The 19699-nt window shown below is 38.2% G+C and overlaps 1 protein-coding gene across 1 annotated transcript in view; it reads left to right on the top strand.

The window, feature by feature from the left end:
* Positions 1–17: 17 nt before the first annotated feature.
* CLSPN (claspin) overlaps positions 18–19699 on the top strand; it is a 34578-nt gene continuing 14896 nt past the window's right edge. Inside the window, exons 1-9 of the mRNA XM_079130017.1 lie at positions 18–142; positions 4240–4345; positions 5478–5923; positions 8236–8397; positions 9716–9793; positions 10107–10179; positions 11331–11439; positions 11626–12203; positions 18052–18243. Of these exons, the coding sequence (XP_078986143.1) occupies positions 131–142; positions 4240–4345; positions 5478–5923; positions 8236–8397; positions 9716–9793; positions 10107–10179; positions 11331–11439; positions 11626–12203; positions 18052–18243 (1756 nt within the window). The 5' untranslated portion in view covers positions 18–130. The remainder of the gene's footprint in view (positions 143–4239; positions 4346–5477; positions 5924–8235; positions 8398–9715; positions 9794–10106; positions 10180–11330; positions 11440–11625; positions 12204–18051; positions 18244–19699) is intronic.

The raw sequence follows: 19699 nt of genomic DNA, 5'->3' as shown, positions 1-19699 counted from the left end.
GCATCCGCTGCGTCTGGGCGCGAAAGCTCGAACGTCGCTTCCTAGCTGGAGACGTCGGGAGCTGCTGTCCTCAAGCTGAGGGAAACGGGAACCGAATCATCCGGAACAGAACGCTGGGGAGGCCGGAATCATGACGGGCGAGGTGGGTTCTGAAGTGAGTTTACGTACATACCTCCCACTGGGCCGCGGAGGCGGCGCGCCGAAGGTCGGGGTGGGTGGGAGCGGGAGAGGTGCTGAGCTGCTGAGCTGCGGCGCGGGTTCGGGCGGACTACAGCTCCTGGAGTGCTCCGCGCCATTGCGGCTCGGCCCTGTGGGCTCGCGACGGCGCGTGGGGTCCGCAGTCGGCTTCCCGCGCGCGGGTGGCCGCGGTGCCCCTGGGGTCGGCGGCGCGCGAGGCCCGCCGCCTAGCTCTCCTCAGCTCGTCCCCGCAGCCCACCCTTCCCTTTGGCGCCTTTCCAGCGGCGCGGGCTCCTCCTCTTACAGCGCCCCGAAAGCAAGGAGACCCGCGCCGCGGGATGCGGGGCGGGACTCTGAGTAGTCGCGAGAGCGTGTTGGGGTTCGGAGCCGGGTCTGGAACGGACCTTTGAGGGGGTCGTGCGCCCGCCCCCTGCGTTTTCCGACAGGTCCCGGAACCGGGAAGTAACACCCGGCGGTCTCGGCTGGCAGCTGACGGCTCGCAGGTGCCTCTGGGCAGAGAATACATCTGTTTCCAGACCTGTGTTCTTTTCTGGGGTTGGGACTAGGGCGAGACTCTCGCCTTGGGGGCAAAATTTTAAGGGTCTACGGAAAAATTCAGTGATCAAGTGAAGTTCATATTAATGCAGTATTTTAAAAAACCAAAATTAATGCAAAAAGCCTCTAATTTGATCTTGAACGGAAATGGCAATTTTTTTTTTTTCTTTTGGTACTGGGGCTTGAACACAGGATCGCTTTATCACTGAGCTACATCCCAGATCTTTTAAGTTTTTGAGACAGGGTCTCGATAAATTGCTGAGGCTGGCCTTGAATTTGTGAGCCTCCTGTCTTAATCCCTAGTCGTAATCCCGTCATAATTCCCAGTTGCTGGGATTACGGGTGTGTCACTCTGCCCAGCAAAGGAGCAAATTTAAATAAAGATTCGACTTTACATGATTTTTGTCTCATCTCATCCTAATCCAATAAAGACCTTGTTTCCAACAAAACTATTAGGAAAAGCAGGCAGCTGCAGGCGCGGTGTAACTGGTCTGTTATCTGAAGCTACTGGGGAGGGAGGCTGAGGCAGGAAGATCACGTTTGAGGTGTGAGCAACTTGACACTGTCTTAAAATTAAAAAAGAAAAAGAAAAAGGGCTGATGGTGTAGCTCCATGATAGATCATCCCTGGGTTCAATCCCCAGGACTGGAAATAAGTAAATAAAAGAAGCAAGAAAAAAATGAAGAAAGAAAAAGTTTTTAAAAATAAAGAATAAAGACAAAAAGCAAGCAGCAGACCTCATGAGACATAGTTGGCTGGTTTAATTTTTTAAAATTATATTTACATATATATTAAACATTAAAAAATTTTTAAAAACATTGATTACTGAGTTTTTAAAGATACCTCTGCCTCACACTTTTCTTGGCACTGCCCTTTGAACTGCAAATTGCTTACAGTAGATTTCCTTATTAAGAGTGTCACTGTGTATTGAGCTATATGGTTACTTAAACTCAAGTTTTCCCATTTACAAACAGAACAAATAATGTTACTGCTTTGGGTTGTTGGAATGATCATCAGCATATACAGGATAATCCTCAGTGATTCCTCATTACATGTTTTCTTTGGTTATTATTTTAGTAATTTGGCTAAGCATTCAAATCAATTTGATAGTTGTTTTGAGAAACCACTAGAGTAAGGCCTTGTACTCAGTTCCATTACAGATGTTAATATTTTCCTTTTTATTAGTAAGTTGATTCAGAGTTCTGAGAACACCAAGGCAGTACATGACCTGGATCTAGGGTCACCTGGGTCACATACTGATCAAGTCACCTTACATTCCTCTCCTTTATATTTATATTTTTTTACTATTGTTTAAAATTTTATTTAGGAATTTTCAAATCTCTACAAACAGATTAATATAATGAAGCCATCATCTAACTTTGACTCTTATCAAATAATGGCCAGCTTTGTTTCTATCCCTACTCACTTCCCCCATCAGTGAATTATTTGTAAGAAATCCCAGACCTCATACTGTTTCATCCACAAATAAATATTCCAGTGTACATTTCTAGAAACTAAGGACTTTCTAAAAAAAGGAGTGCTATAATATTATCACCACATCTAAAAACATTTAGTCAATGTTTTGACTAATACATATATTTTCAGATTTTGAGTTAGGATCCCAACAAGTCTGCATATTGCAGTAGCTAAAATATATTTTTTATTTGGGCTCCGTGGCGTACCCCTGTAATCCCAGTGGCTTGAGAGGCTGAGGCAAGAGGATTGTGAGTTTAAAACCAACCTCAGCAATTTAGCATGGACCTAAGCAACTCAGCAAGACCCTGTGTCTAAATAAAATATAAAAAGGACTGGGGATGTGGCTCAGTGGCTGAGTCCCCCTGGGTTTAATCCCCAGTACCAAGTATATATAAATATATACATATATATTTCTTGATATTTTATATTTCCTATAAACTCTTTTAATCTATAGGTCCCCCCTTTTTTTTTCCTTTTTTTTTTTTTTTTTTTAAAGGTTCCAGGGATCCAATTGAGGGCACCAGGTATGCTGACCAGTGATGTGCCACTGAGTTATACCCTCCAGCTCCTGTTGTTAAAGAAACCACCTAGTTTCTACCGTAGAATTTCCCATACCTCGATTGCATCTCTCTATGTTACTGTTCTATGTTACTGTTTTTTTGTACCATTGATTGAACCCAGGGGCATTTAACCATTGAGCTAAGTCCCTAGCTCCCCTTTTTTTTTTTTTAAATTTTTTTTTAGTTGTTAATTATCCTTTATTTTATTTGTTTATATGTGATGTTGAGAACTGAACCCAGTGCCTCGCACATGCTAGGCAAGTGCCTCACACTGAGCTACAACCTCAGCGCCCCCAGCCCTTTTATATTTTATTTTGAGACAGGGTCTTGCTAAGTTGCTTAGGGCCTCCCTAAGTTGCTGAGGCTAGCTTTGAACTTACAATCCTCCTGCCTCAGCCTCCTGAACTGTTGGAATTATAGGTGTATAGCACTGTGCCCAGCTTAGATTGCATCTCTGTAGTGGTTTTTTTTTTTTTTTTTTTTTTTTTTTGTGGTACTGGGGATTGAACCCAGGGCCTTGTGCTTGGGAGGCAAATACTCTACCAACTGAGCTATATCCCCAGCCCTCTGTAGTGTTATTTGCTTCCTCTATTTCCTGTAAATGGATAGCAGTTCCAGAGTCTCAATCAGATACAGACCTGATTGTCTGACAAGAATGTTTCATAGATGGTGTTGGGTACTTCTAGTAGGCTGTATATAAAGTATGGTTGTTTTTATTTTGGTAATGTTAGCAGCCATTAATGATCATTTTCTAGGCCTTTTATTTAATTGCAGGTTGCTAAAACTGTGACAGTCTATGATTTCTTTATTGATTAACTGGGCATTTTCTCAGAAATAAACTTCCCTTATTTTATATTTATTTAGTTGCACTGGGGTTGAATTCAGAGGCCCTCTACTACTGAGCCATGCCTCTAGCCCTTCTATTTAGGACCACACTAAAGTGCTAAGGCTGGCCTCAAACTTGTGATCCTCCTGCCTCAGTCTTTGGGATTATTGGTGTGCATCACCATGCCCAGCTAAAACTTCCCTTATCAATCATTTGGGTATATTAAGGAAAAGTTTACATAGAAAAAACATGATAAATGATTCTTTTCATTTATTTAATATTACTCAAAAGAGTTAGTTCTGTTAGAATCCTTCAGAGATGTAATTTTAAAGGTGTATAATGAATTTTGTTTTTTGTCCTCATCAAATGATTGTATTGATTCTTTCCTTATTTCAATGTGATGATCCTGTGTTGATATGTTTATCAGTATGTTCTGTGTGTGTGTGTCTGTGTGTGTGTGTTTTGAGATGGGGTCTTGCTGTGTTGCTCAGGCTGATCTTGAACTCCTTGAACTTGTGCAACCTTCCTGCCTCAGCCTCCTGAGTAGTTAGGACTATAGGCACATACCACTGTGCCCAGCTGTTGGTGTGCACTTGGAGCTTTCAGTCACCTTCTAATTAATGTAAAGCTTGTTTCATTTTTTAGGTTCATCTAGAAATTAACGATCTAAGACTCATTTCACAAGGATCAGACAGTCCTTCTGACAGTGGGCAGGGCAGCTGTGAAATGACTGGGTCCTTGAGTGAAAGAGGTTTGTAATATTTACTTTAATTTTAGGAATGGAGTGTGGAAGCCTGGGTTATAAGTGGATTGTATTAATTTCATTATTGTCCTGACATTAAATTATTAATGTTTCAACCTTACTGTTTCTATTGTTTATTATAAAAGTAAAATCATAGTGCTTCTATCTTTTTGAAATTATTGCTTTCTATTATATTACTGAATGTCTAAAACATCCAATAGCTACCACATTGCCTGGTTAAATGCATTTATCCTTTTTTTTTTTTTTATTTTTTAAATTTTGGTACTGGGGATTGAACTCAGGGGCACTCCACCACTGAGCCACATCCCCAGCCCTATTTTGTATTTTATTTAGAGACAGGGTCTCACTCAGTTGCTTATTAGCACCTCGCTTTTGCTGAGGCTGGCTTTGAACTTGTGATCCTCCTGCTTCAGCTTCCTGAGCCTCTGGGGTTATAGTCTTGTGCCACTGTGCCTGGCTGCATTTATTCTTTTTTTTTTTTAAGTTGTCACTGGATCTTTATTTTATTTATTTATATGTGGTGCTGAGAATTGAACCCAGTGCCTCACGCATGCTAGGCAAACGCTCTACCACTGAGCCACAACCCCAGCCCCTGAATTTATCCTTTAATAAAAATATTTTTAATAAGTACCAGAAGGATTAGAACAATTTTACACATTGTAAATATATATATATATATAATTACATTTTTCATCCAGGGACATTTCTTGTTGGAAAATATTTTTCAAAAATATATTTTTAGGTATGTTTTGCTACAATATATCCTTAATGATATTTACATAGTTTCACAAGGATGTATATCACTTGTATAATTGAATATATTTTTTGAGGGGTAGTGGGACTAGGAGGAAGGTCAAATACTTGTATGCTTTTCTTTTTTTCTTTTTTCAACACTTGGAATTGTACCCATAGGCACTGTACCACTAAGCTACATCCCTAGACCTTTTTTTTTTTTTTTTTTTTTTTTAATTTTTGTTTTGAGGTAGGGTCTCATTAAATTGCTAAGGCTGGCCTTGAATGAAATCTTCCTACTTCAGCCTTCCCTTGTTGCTGGTATTACAAACATGCCCCACCAAGCCTAGCTGGTTGGATACCTTTAAAAATATTGTTTTTCTTTCAGATTCAGATGAAGAAATATTTGTGAGTAAGAAATTGAAAAGCAGGAAAGTGCTCCAAGACAGTGATTCTGAAACAGAGTACACAAATGCCTCTCCAGAAAAAACTACCTATGACAGTGCTGAGGAAAATAAAGAGAATTTATATGCTGGGAAAAGTGGAAAAATTAAAAGGGTTTACAACACTCTGGCAGACAGTGATGAAAGTGACATGGAGGAGTCTTTGTATCAGGGGAATCTTGAAACCCAGGTGACACCTTGCTTAGAGCTGAGTCTCCAATCTGGAAACTCTGCAGAACTTACCACTGGTAGAAAGATTTCCAAAAAGACCATATGTGATAAAGAAGTAACTGAAGGAAAAACAAAAATAAAATCAAAGAGAAGACTTGAGAAAGAGGAGAGAAAGATGGAAAAAATTAGGCGGCTCAAAAGGAAGGAGATAAAAAATAAGGTATATTATTTTGTTTTTAAATTCTTATGTAATCTTTTCAAAGTTATTTCTTAAACATTTTTATAATTAATTGCACATAATCGTGGAATACTGTGTGGTATTTTAATACCTGTATACAGTGTGTAATGATCAAGGTAATTGGCAAATCCATCACCTTCAATATGTAGCATTTCTTTGTGTTAGGAACATTAAAAATTCTCTCTACAGGTTATTTTGAAATGCTCAACCATAAGTGTCCTATCTTTATTGACCTTCTCCCACACCCTTCCCAGGTTCTAGGTATAACTATTCTATTCTCTACTTCTATGAGATCAGCTTTTGAATTTGCACGTTAATGAGAACATGTTGTATTTGTCTATCTGAGCCTGACTTCTTTCACTTAACATTATGTCCTCCAGTTTCATGTAAATTGACAGAATTTTATCTTCTTTATGGTTAAATAATAAGCCATTTTGTATATATGCCATATATATGTATATTATGTGTATGTAGGGTATAGAAGATTGAACTCAGGGCCTCATGCATACTAGGCAAGCACCCCATGACTGGATATGCCCCCAGCCCTTTTTATTTCATTTTGAAATAGGGTCTGACCTTGAATTTGTGATCCTCCTGCCTCAGCCTCTCGAGTAGCTGGAATTATAGGCATGAACTATCTCACCCAGCTACCATTTTCCTATCTATTCATTGAGATACTTTTTTTCTTTTGTGGTGCTGGGGATCAAGCCCAAGGCCACCTCACACATGCTAGGCAAATGCTGTGTCACTGAGTTACACCCCCAGCCCAAGATATGTATTAGAGTCATTTGCTTTTTCTCGTGTAGATTAACATTTTAGAAAAAGTGACTTTCAATTATTAAGGTAGTTTCTGCACTCAGAACATAGCTTTGAATTGACTGCTTTGCATAGAGACTAATAGGATACGTTTTATTTATTTATTTATTCATTTATTTTTTTGTTGGTACCAGGGATGAACCCACTGAGCTAAATCCCCAGCCCTTTTTATTTTGAGAGAGGGTGGGTCTCACTAAATTGCTTAGGGCCTTGCTAAGTTACTGAGGCTGGCTTTGAACTTTTGATCCTCTTGCCTCAGCCTCCCAAGCTGCTGGGATGATAGGTGTACACCACAGTGCCCAACCGGATGTGTGTTTTAAAACTTATTGGTCATATTTACTGTTGTAGATATGTAGAGGATACTGACAAATAAATGAGTTTCTGATTTTTCTTTGTGAGGACCTGAAGTAATTCATTTTTCATATCCCCAGTACTGGGAATTGTACCAGTGGGTGCTCATAACACTGAGCTGTAGCCCCAGCCCTTTTTAAAAAAATTTTTTTTAATATATTTTTTAGATATTGCTAGACCTTTATTTTATTCATTTATTTATATGTGGTGCTGAGAATTTAACCTAGTGCTTCACATGCTAGGCAAGTGCTCTACCATTGAGCCACAACCCCAGCACCCCCAGCCCTTTTAATTTTATTTTGAGACAGGCTCTTGCTAAATTGCCTGGGTTGACCTTGAGCTGGGGATCCTCCTGCCTTAGCCTCCTGAGATGCTGGGATTACAGATGTAATCCACCATACCCTGCCCTCCCTCCCTTTCTTTTCTTTTCTTTTCTTTTTTTTTGGTACTGGGGAGTAAATCCAGGGGCACTTAACCACTGAGCCACATCCCCAGCCCTTTCTTGTGTTTTATTTAGAGATAGGATCTCACTGAGTTTCCTTGGGCCTTGCTAAATTGCTGAGGCTGACTTTGAACTCAAGATCCTCCTGCCTCAGCCTCCCAAGCCACGGATTTATAGGGGTATGCCACCATGCCTAGCCCTTTCTATTTTTTTTTTTGTTTTGTTTTGTTTTGAGACAAGATCTTTAAATTGTGGAGGCTGGCCTTAAATTTGTGATCCTCTTGCGTCAGTTTCATGAGTAGTTGAGATTATAGGTGTGTACCACCATGCCTGGCTAAAAGGAGGATTTTTTTTTTTTTTAATGCATCCCTCAACCAAAAGTTTGCTAACTAGAAAAATCATCCTGTGTTTTGTAAATTAGTTGCTCAATAAGTAATTAGTTGACTTTTCAAAAAATATTTACTGTTTACTAAGTTAATTTTGAGCAATTGTATAAAAACCCACAGCTTGGACCCAGTTATCAAAGGATAACTGGGTTCAGAACCAGTGAGAAGGTTCTAGATGCTGTGTATTTTTCTCTTGATAAAGTTGGGCATTTTCTGCTTGATCCAAATTGCCTTGTAATGTTGTGAAATGTTGGACTATAAAATGATTGGATTATGCTTTTTCTTTATGCATTATCTAGGAAAATGATGTAGAACATCCATTTAATGACAGTGGCTGTCTTCTTGCGGATAAAGACCTTTTTGAAACGGGTTTGGAGGAGGAAAATAACTCTCCATTGGAAGATGAAGAGTCATTAGAATCAATAAGGACGGCTGTGAAAAACAAAGTAAAAAATCACAAGGCAAGCAAAACATGGTTACAATAAGTTCTAACCAACTACTTCTAACATTTACTGTATTTTTTTTTTTATTCCCTGTTGCATCTTCCCCTGCCTCTTTCTTCCTCTCCTTCCCTTCCTCTCTCTCTCTCCCTCCCCATTTTCCTCCTCTCCACTTCCCCTCTCCCTCCCTCCCTCCCTCTCCTTTCTGTTCTGGGATTGAACCCAGAGGCACTTTACCACTGAGACACATCCCCAGCCCTTTTTATTTTTTTATTTTGAGACAGGGTCTGCCTAAATTGCTTAGGACCTTGGTAGGTGGCTGAGGCTGGCTTTGAACTTGTGATCTTCCTCCTCAGTCCTGAGTTGCCGGGATTACAGGTGCACACCACCATTCCCAGCTTTAATTTTTTTTTTAAGTGAACAAAAGCACGTGTTGATTGATTTCACTTTTTTTGCTTGTTTATTTTGGAAAATTGCAGTACAAGTGATAGGTATGCTGATTTGTTTGGAAACTAGTTCTTGGTTATGGCCCTTGTAGGAATGTTGGGGGAAGGCATGGGGATGTAACTCAGTGGTAGATGCGTGCCTACTTTACATGAGCCCTTCCCTGGGTTCTTTGATCCCAGTACCACACACACAAAGCATAACTGCTTTTCCTACGATTTTATTTAGCTTTCTGGAAGTCATTGCCTCTCTTGAGAGAAATATGTAAGCAATGGTATAAGAAATGAGGATCCGGATTCCATTTGCAATATCTAATTTGTGTTCTACACAGTGTTGCATGCCTATAATACCAACTACTCCAGAGGCTGAGGCAGGAGGTTTGCAAGTTCAAGGCCAGCCTGTCTCAAGAGCCTGTCTCAAAATAAAAATGAAAGGGTTTGGGATGTAGCTCAGTGGTACAGTGTCCCTGGGTTCAATCCCCAATACTAGGGAAAATAAGGGTAATTTATTTTCTAAGCATAATTGGATGCTATGTGTTTAAAAGTTTCTATTTGGTAAAAAAAATTAAAATAAATAATTTTTTCTATTTGATAATTATTGATTTATTAGTAATGTAGCGTAATACAGTAAGAAACGTTCTTTGAGCTTAGTTGTTTTTTGGGGGGTGGGTGGTTACTGGAGACTGAACCCAGGGACGCTTAACCACTGGGCCACAACTCAGACCTTTTTATTTTTTATTTTGAGACAGGGCCTCGATAATTTGCTTCAGCAGGCTGGCTTTGAACTTGTGATTCTCCTGCCTCAGGCTTCTGAGCTGCTGGATTACAGGCGGGTACCACTGCATCCAGCTTGAGTTTAGTTATTATCCTCACAATCATTTTGCAATCTTTTTCAGAAAAAGGAATCATCTTTAGAGAGTGGAATCTGTTCATTTGAAGAAGAAAGTGAGTTATCAAAAGGCATCATGAAGAAGGTAAAGTAGAGCCCTGTGTAGAAGTTACATTGACCTCTTTCCACAGGAGATTGTGGGTTTCTCAGGAATAAATATTTTATCTTGTCTGTCTTATTTTCCTGGTATTCAGTATATTGCTCTGTGCACAAATATGGATTGAATTAAATTAATTTTCTGGGACTTGCAAATAAATAAATTCCGTGAGTTTATATTGTATTACTAATGCTTACTGTTCCTTCTCCTTTTTTCTTGGAGAGAATAAACTTCTTGGGAATGAGTAGCTGTCTTGCTGAACAATACCATTAATGTAGTCTTAATTTTTGTTTTCTTTAAGGAAAGAAAGGCAGCCAAGTTAAGTAAGGAAGCATTAAAAAAATTGCATAGTGAGACTCAGCGCCTTATTCGAGGTAATGCAAACCAGTAGGGTAAGAGAAAAGTTTAAGGAAAATCTTGGATTGGATGTCAGGGTTGTTTTTGTTTTTTTTCACTCATAATATGAACTCAGATAATTTATATCAAGTTTAGAATTGATCTTAGTGAGTTGTCATTGTTCTAAAGCTCTTTGAACATTAGTATAAACTGAGAAAATTTCCAAAAATATAGTGGAGGTAAGGAAGAAATTTTTTTTAAATAAGAAAAGGTTACTTTGTTATGCCTTTTATCTGGTCAAACATCAATGCCCTTTAAAATCCTGCTCTTCAAGTACAAATCCTTGTATTTACAAAGTAGTTATGATTTCAGTCTTATCTCTATATTTTGAGACTCAACAGCTATCTGGTTGCAGTGGTGATCAAAAATAACACCGCACAAAGAAAAGCCCTGCCTCATCAGATCATGCCTGGATGGGCTTAGACCTGTCCTGCACTTCCCACTGGGTGTGATAAAGACAGCCTGGCCTTCATTGGACTAAATGCCTCTTGATTAACAAATGGCTGGGTCGCTATTTTCTATGGGGACCAGTTAGAACTTAGCAGTTTTGGCTGCTGCCTATCTATTCTGTGTTCTAAAAATGTCTTTGAATCATGACTTGTAACAGAATGCTTAGACAACACGAGGAAGAAATTTTTAATGGTTGTCTATGGATTTATTGCATCTGGATCCACTTAGCAGAGTTTTTTGTTGTTGTTTGTTTTGTTTTTTTAATACAAAGTCTTGATTTGTTGCCCAGACTGGCCTTGAACTCCTGGGCTCAAGCAATCTTCCCGCTTCACCCTCCTGAGGAGCTGGGACTAAGGGTGTGTGTCCCTGCACTCCACTTAGAAGGTTTTCAAATATATAAAATTTTAGGCCCCCGAAAGATTCTGATTTACTAAGTTGGATATGGGATCTAAGAATCTGTATTTCTTAAGAACTTCCAGGATTGTTTTGATTACACAGTTAGACTTAAAAGCTACTGGTCTTCAAGGAGCTCTTTTGTAGTTAGCTCCTACCTATGTTAAAGGCAGAATTGTTTTCTATTTCTGGGGATAGATTTGATTATAGTGTTTTAACTGAATATGAAGTTACATTTCAGAATATACCATATATATATATTTGCTTGTTATGTTCCATTTTTTAGAATCTGCACTTAATCTTCCATATCATATGCCTGAGAATAAAACTATTCATGATTTCTTCAAACGTAAACCCAGGCCCACCTGCCAGGGAAATGCCATGGCACTTCTGAAGTAAGAACCTTATTTCCTTGTTAATTATATTCTTAATGAACACAGATGTTTTGTAGCAAACATCTGGTGTAAAAATTTCAGATTCCTTATTCTCTTCAAACTGATTTAACTTATTCTGTTGTAAGGGATGAGGATGTTTTAAGTTTTAAGATAATTTTAAATTCCAGCTCATTTTCTCTTCTCTAGGTCATCTAAGTATTGGCCAACCAATCACAAAGAAATTATAGACACTACAAATATAACTGAAATGAATGGTGACCACCATAGCAAAGATTCTGAGCAGACAACTGGTGCAGAATATGAAACAGAAATTAATGCTCTTACTATGGTTTCAAAAGAACCTGAGATCACTACTGAGTCAGATGAAGCTTGCAGTAAAGATCTGGTAAGAAGCGAAGAAGTAGCAATTCAGGAGAAGAAGAAGCAGAGTGATGCTAGATCTTCACCTGGGGACAGCTCAGTGTCACAGCAGGAAAGCAGCTTCTTTAAGAAGAAGGCCAGTGAGGAGTATCAGATTGGAGGGCTTGTGGCATCTGCATCTCGTGCCCTGGAGGGAGAAGGTGGCCTGAAAGAAGCTGAAGAAATAGATGAGAAAGTGGAAGAACCCATGGAGCAAACTAAGTCGGCAGTTGTGCCACCTGAAAAAGTTAGAAAGTTCACTCTGGATAGACTTAAGCAATTGGGAGTAGATGTTTCCGTTAAACCACGGCTGGGTGCTGATGAAGATTCCTTTGTGATACTTGATGAACCTGGAACAAACAGAGGTAATGTTTTAAATTTTGGGGAGTTGCCTTGAGGTGAGTTATGTTGGCAACTTTCTACTGTTTGCCCCTATGGAAGACAGGGAATGCAGGAGAAACCAATAACCACACATGATCTTATTCTACAAAGATATGGATGGAATTCCGTGTAGATAAATTTGGTAGGGTATGAGAATGCTCTAAACCTTTAAAATGGAAGCCTCTTGATAGTTAGTATGCAAAAGAAGCACATTGCTATTGTCTTATGGAATTGAAGAATTTATTATAGCCTTTGCAACCTGAATGCCTAAATTTTTCTATGATTCTATGTCCTTCAAATGTAAACCCAGGCTCACTGGCCAGGGAAATGCCCTGGCATTTCTGAAATAAGAACCTTCTTTCCTTGTTTTTAAGTCATTTATAAAAAACATTTTTCAATTTTTTACAGTGAAAGATGAACATTTTGGTTCATTTAAATTGTCTATAATACAAATTTCTTTTTTTTTTCCATTTATTCAACAAATATCTTCTACATGCAAGATACGTAGAACATAGCAGGATACACCTGACATTTATTGTACTTTTGAGATGATTACACACTCTAGTATCAGAGATAAGAAATATGCAAAAAAAAAAAAAAAAAAAAAGTACAGGGTAATACAAGGGAGAAAGTTGTGACATCTTTCATAATGAACCTTGTTATTGGAAGGGAGCTGGTTCCAGTCTTTCCCATCCCCAACCAAGGATTCCCAAATCTGCCAGTGCTTAAATCTTTTAAATAAAATTGCATATTTGCATCTGACCTATGACATCCTCCCATATACTTTAAATCATCTCTAGGTTATTTGCAATAATATATAAGTGCTCTACAAATAGTTGTATTGTTTAGGGAATAAGAACAAGAAAAAGTTTATACACATTTAGTACAGATAGTTTTCAAGTATTTTCAAGTGGAGCTTGGTTGAATCAGCAGATACAGAAAGAACCCTTGAATATACAGAGCTATCATTGATAATTGGAAAAATGAAATAACACAAAGAAAAGGGAAAAGTATTCTTTTCTGAAAGAAACAGTTAGAATAAAGTGCTATTGAAGTTCAGAGGAGGGATAAGTTTCTTGTAAGGGTGGTTAAAGGAAGGCTTAGGGAGTAGGCAGATGTAACTACTTGTTCCCTGCCTTCTCTTTATACTATGAGTTGGGAATCTCCTGTCTTGTGCCCTTCTTTGTTCCTAGAGTTTTCTCAGTGGATGACATGTTGTAGGCATTTGTATTTATTGAACAGATGAATGATCCCTACACTGAATTTGGGTATTATTACATTGAGTAAACTTCTGCATTGAGGTAGGTATTCCCTCCTCTGTGTTGAGGAAGCATGGCATAGTGGTTATAGGATAGACTATAGTAAAACCAGGGTTTGACTATGGATTATATTAGCAATTGTTTAACCTTGGATATGCTTATTTAACCTCTTCAACTCATCTTTTTAAAAAATGAAATAAGAGGTATATGATTTATGAGCTATAATGAGAATTTATTGATATAATTCAAATGGATAGGATAAAGAAACACTCAGATAGTAGTTGCTGCTTCACATTATTTACACTAAGATTCTCCTTGACTGAACAGCTTATTGTTGGCAGCTGCTGTGTCAGCCACTATGTCTACTGTGTAAACTATTTTCAGTGAGGCTTTGTTAGTTGGATGAACTTGGTGGAGTTAGAGAGAAGGACATTCTTGGCAAGGACAGAAAGGGCTCTACATGGTGCATATTAGGAGGAGGTAAGAGTCAGTTTGGTTGGAGCTGGAGATGTGGAAGGGTTATGGAACAGAACTAGCCTAACTTCATTAGCAAAGCAGTTTGAATATGAGCTGCTTCCCAGAACATTAATGGAAAAACATGAGACTAGAAGTTATCAGTTCCAGATTAATAAGCGGAGAAGAGTAATTTCTTGTTACTGTATTAGACACTGCTAAATTTTGTTATGTGGGATTAAAAGTTAACTAAACTGTCTTGGACTAAAAGGAAAAGGAAAAGATATTTTGGGGGTACCAACTCTATTCCACACTTTTTTTTTTTTTTTTTTTTAATTTTTGTGGTATTAGGGATTGAACCCAAGGCCTTGTGTGCTAAGGTATAACCCCAGCTTTCCTTTTAATTTTGAGATATGGTCCCTCTAAGTTGCCAAGGCCGGTCTGATCCTTGCCATTCTCCTGCCTCTATCTCTTGAGTAACTGAGGTTATAGGTATGCACTGCTATGTCTAGCTACCATAATAATAGGGTTGGGTTTTTTTTGTTTTTTGTTTTTTGGATTTTTTTGGTACCAGGGGTTGAACCCAGGGCGCTTAACCACTGAGCCACATTCCCAGCCCATTTTTTATTTTTTAGTTTGAGACAGGGTCTTGCTAAGTTGCTGAGGCTGGCCTTGAACTTATGATCCTCTTGCCTTAGCCTTCCAAGTTGTTGAAATTACAGGCACTCACCACTATGCCCAGCAATAATAGCTTTCTTATTACTTATGTTTCTTATTTTCAAAACCCCAGGTATTATTTTGCAAGATGAAGAAACAGACTCAAAGAGGTCGAATAATTTTTCCAGCACTATAATTGGCTTGTATAAGGACCTAGCACAATGCCTGCCACATAGTATACACTTATTTTTAACACGAAATGTTTTCCGTTAGAAATAATTGACAAGGGGTCTGGGTAGGTGGCTCAGCAGTAGTGCTCCTGCAAAGCATGCACAATGCCTTAGGTTTGATTCGTAGCACCGCAAAAAGAAAGAAAGAAAATTGAAATTCATGTGAGTTGGTCATATGGCGTATGCCTATAATCTCAGCGACTCGGGAGACTGAGACAGGAGGATCACAAGTTCAAGACCAGCCTCAGAAATTTAGCAAGGCTATAAGCAACTTAGCGAGACCCTGTCTCAAAATAAAAGGGTAGGGAATTGTGGTTCAGTGCTTAAGTGCCCCTGGGTTAAATCTCTGAAACCAAAAAAAAAAAAAAAAAAAAAAAGAAAAAAGAAATTCACATGAAAGCTAGTTTCTAGATCAGCCTTTTCCGTGATATTCTGTACATGAAGTTAAAATCTACTGATTTATTCATGCAATAAGCTTTTTCTTATTTAACACTGTTGGGTACTGTGTATGAAAGTAAGACATAGTTCCTACTTTCAAGGAAATTAAAGTGTAGTAGGAGTGATAGACACTTAAGTAAACAGACTGTTAGAATCCTGAATGGTAAGTACTATGACAAAGGTAAGCCTAGAGGAAGGGTAGCATACTTGGATTATGGAGTCAGGGGAGCTTCTGAAAGGAGTGAAGTCCTGAAAACTTGGCACAGAGGTAAGGGAGAGCTTTTTTGGTGGAGGGGACAGAACTACAAAAGACACAGATATAGTAGAAAGCACTGAGAGTTATAGCTGGTGAAAGTGACGATTTCAAGGGTATTGATAACCAGAGTCTAGATTGTGCAGGACTTTTAGGTCATGCTAGGAGTGTGCACTTTTTAGCTTTTGTGAGTGGAAGACCATTGAATAGTTTTTAGCATGGGAAAGGACCTAATCAGATATTTATTTGAGGAAATTCAATCAGGTAACTGGTGGAAGGTGTTTAAAGTAGAAACATTAGAATCAGCAATTTCTTTATCTCATATGGAGTAAAGTTTCCATGAGAAAATGCAGATTACTCGTGTTCTTTGCCATAGCCTAGGGATTACTCTACCCTCTGGACAGAACAATGGAAATGAGAAGAATTTTAGATCCAAGCTACTAGTAGAGTCTTGAACTGGAACAGAGATATTTCACTTGAAGAGATGAGAGGTTCTAGGAAAAGACTGATGGAGAGAGGAGTTTGAATCAGGATTTTAGGAAAAAGAAAGTGGTTGAGTCTTATAATAAAGGGCAAAGAAAGTGGTTACTCTAGTAGATTGAGGGATGAAGATCTTTTAGGATGTTCACTTTCTCTAGTACAAATGAAGATAACTTCTGCCTCATTATTTTAATTCCTGAGTAAGCTTCCTACTCAACCACTTTTATTCTTTTGGCATCAGTAGTTATCTGCCTATTTCTGCTGCTTTTCCACTGCCATCACCTGTTGGTTCTAACTTTACTGATGACTACAAAACGGGAGACAGACTTATAGATTCTCTCCCTTTTCTTTTTTTTTATTATTTTTATATATATTTTTAGTTGTTGATGGACCTTTATTTTATTCATTTATTTATATGTGGTGCTGAGAATCAAACCCAGTGTCTCTCACATGGTAGGCAGGTGCTCTACCACTGAGCCACAACCCCAGCCCTCCCTTTTCTTTTGTTTGTAATGTAAACATACCATTCTTTGGAGTTGAATTTTTGCTACTAATAATGTTAGGGATAAAAATACTTCCTTTCAGCTCTTTCTTTCTTTTTTTTTTTTTTTTTTTTTTTTTTAACTGTGATCTGTAGGGAAAGAAAAAACACATCTAGATGCCAATCACAAAACTACTAAAGTGATTTGAGTACATTTAAAAAAATTAACCAGTTAGGTGTGCAGTGGTCCATACCTGTAATTGCAGTTACTCAGGAGGCTGAGACTGAGGCAGGAAGATTGTAAATCCTTGATGCTGTCAGCCTACTGAGACCCTGCCTTAAAATAAAAAGGACTGGAGATAAAGCTTACTGCAGAGCACTTGTCTAGCATGTGTGAGGCCCTGGGTTCTGTCCCCAGTATCACCCCCCCAAAAAAATTTTTTTTTAATAATAGTTAACCAAACTTGGAAGTCTTAGCCATTTTGCCATGGAAGAGAGAAACCCACATGAAAATATACAATGTTCCTCATTCCCAAAAGGAACTTTTCTTTTTTTCCTTTGTGATCTCTTTATAACTGCCAGATCTTACCAGCTAGCTCTCTTACTACAGATCCCAGATACCACAATAGTTTGAAGTGTTCAGCAGAGTGGGTAGGAATTGTGCCAGGTAGCAGCAGCTGGCTGAGGCAGAAAGAAGGTAATTGTAAGATATAGCAATAAGGAAGAGAACAGATGCTCTATTGCATTGGAGCACTGAGCTTGTTGCACCCATTTATATATCAGTTGGGTGTGTGGTACAGAGGCTAACAGTAAGTGGAATAGTTAACAGCAACCCATTACTTACTTTCTAATTGTGCCATTTGTACTAGTTAAACAGTTTCACCAAGAAAACCCCTTTTTTCTAGTCTGCTACTGAGTTAACATCACTGACTAGATTGTCATTTTCTTTTTCCTTTTTTTAAAATTGACATTGCCCATAGTTAGATTGCCGATAGTGAAATGTTCAAAATAGGGAATTGAAAAAATAAGATGAAGTTGGGAGCAGGGGTGCACACCTGTGATCCCAGTGATTTGGGAGGCTGAGGAAGGATTGCAAGTTTGAAGCCAACCCCAGCAATTCAGTAAGACCCTTAGTAACTTAGTGAGACCCTGTCTCAAAATTTAATGAATAAATAAAGGGGTTGGGGATGTAGCTCCGTTATGGAATGCCTCTGGGTTCAATCCCTGGTACAGCAAAAAGTAAAAAGAAAAAAAAAGATGGAAAGTCATGAAAGAGTAAGCTCTTGAATAGTTGAGAATTAGGTATTTCTTTCTACCAGTTTAATACTTACAAGAATTGCTACATAAGAACTTGTGAGCAGTTGTAAATTTCTATCTTAAAATCTGATTTTTGAAACATGGAGGAAGACTGTTAAGTTATATGAATTTGATGCAGCTGTTAACAAAGGGGCTTCTCTTTGTGTGCATGATTTTTTTCTTCAGCACTGTAGAGCAAAAAAAAAACTTACCTTTTAATTCTTAATTGGAATCTTGAAGGAAAGAGCATGGCAAACTGACAAACTTGTTTGCATTTGGATTTAGAACTGGAAGCCTTAAAGCAACGTTTCTGGAAGCATGCTCATCCAACAAACCAACCCAGGACTGGTCAGACAGTGAAAGTGAACATTATAGTGAAAGACTTGGGCACTGATGGAAAGGAAGAGCTAAAGGCAGATGTGGTACCTGTGACTTTGGCAGCTGAGAAACTGGATGAAGCAAGCCACACAAAACCAGGTATTTGAGTTTTTATAGCTATTTAAGATCCTTTAGTGAAAAGTTATAGAATCTTTTACCTTGGAGACTTTGGAGATGGGATAGCAATATCTTAGTGTGATTCATATGCAGCATACCTAGAAGTGTGGGGTGGGAAAATGGCTTTATTTCTTGAACTTGCATTTGTCAAAAGTAATAAACTGAGCATGGTAGCACACACCTGTAATCCCAGCTACTCAGGAGGGTGAAGTAAAGGCAAGCCTCAACAATTTAATGAGACCCTATCTCAAATCAAAATATAAAAAGGACTGGGATGTAGCTTAGAGGTAGAGTACCCCTGGGTTCAACACCCAATTCTGAAAAAAGAAAGAAATATTCATTATATAAACATAAGTACACAAGAAGAATAAATAAGAAATGTAATCTTCTATCAGATGCAAATTCTGTAACCATAAGCATATTGTTTATCTGTCCATTAAACTCATTTCTTTGTATGTATGTGTTTGTTGAAACCAAACAATCCCTAGACCCACCAAAAAAAAAAAAAAGAGGAAAAGAAAACAAAACAAAGAGGAACACCAATAGCAGGCTGGGGTTGTAATTCAGTGGTAGAATACTTGCTTAAGCACATGCAAGGCTATGTGCTTATATATAGGTATAGGTTTGATTCCCAGCTCTGGGGAAAAAGTAAATAAAAAGAAAACAAACTAAAACAAGAGTGCAATCATACCATGCATTCTGCTTTGTAATCTGCTTTTTTGTTCTAACAGTGTATTAGAGACAGGTCTATTGTTCCTACCTCCACATTGAAAATATAAGTAATATATCACATGGAAATAATTGAAATACTGGAAAAAAGGTATCATATGAAAAATTAGTCTCCCCAAAGGTAACTATTAACAATTCATGTGTCCTTATAGGAGAATTTTTCTGAATATTCCATTTTGTGTGTTTGTGTCATTGGATATTCACTATCAACCAGACACACCTCTCTGCTTTACATGCTTTGTCTTGTTTAATCCTCACTATCCACCCTTGAAGTAAATAACAATATCCTTGTTTTATACATAAGGAAACTGACATGCAGAGCATTCACAGCACTTGCTGAGGTTACTAAGTGGTAGAAGCTTTAGCCTAATCTACTCCAGAGCTCAGATTCACATTATATTTCTTTTGATTCTTATTAAACACACCTTAATATTCCATTGAACGACTACAACATGATTTGTTTAACCATGGTCCTGTTGATACACATTGTGTTTGTTCCAGTTTTTGGTTTTTGCATCCAATGTTGCATCTTGGTATCATATATATATATATCATATATATATATTGGTATATGTATACACATATAAACAAAATTACATAAGGGTCAGAAACCTCCTGACTGCCTTCTTCCTTCTCTTCCTCTAGTTCCTCCCCTTCTTTCTCTTCTTCCATTCTTCCTCTTCCTCCTCTTTTCTCTCTTAGATTCATC

This window comes from Sciurus vulgaris, assembly GCF_902686455.1.
Source record: "Sciurus vulgaris genome assembly, chromosome: 1".
Classification (NCBI taxonomy): domain Eukaryota; kingdom Metazoa; phylum Chordata; class Mammalia; order Rodentia; family Sciuridae; genus Sciurus; species Sciurus vulgaris.
The sequence above is the reverse complement of the archived record's forward strand: the minus strand, read 5'-3'. Positions and strand labels throughout refer to the sequence as shown.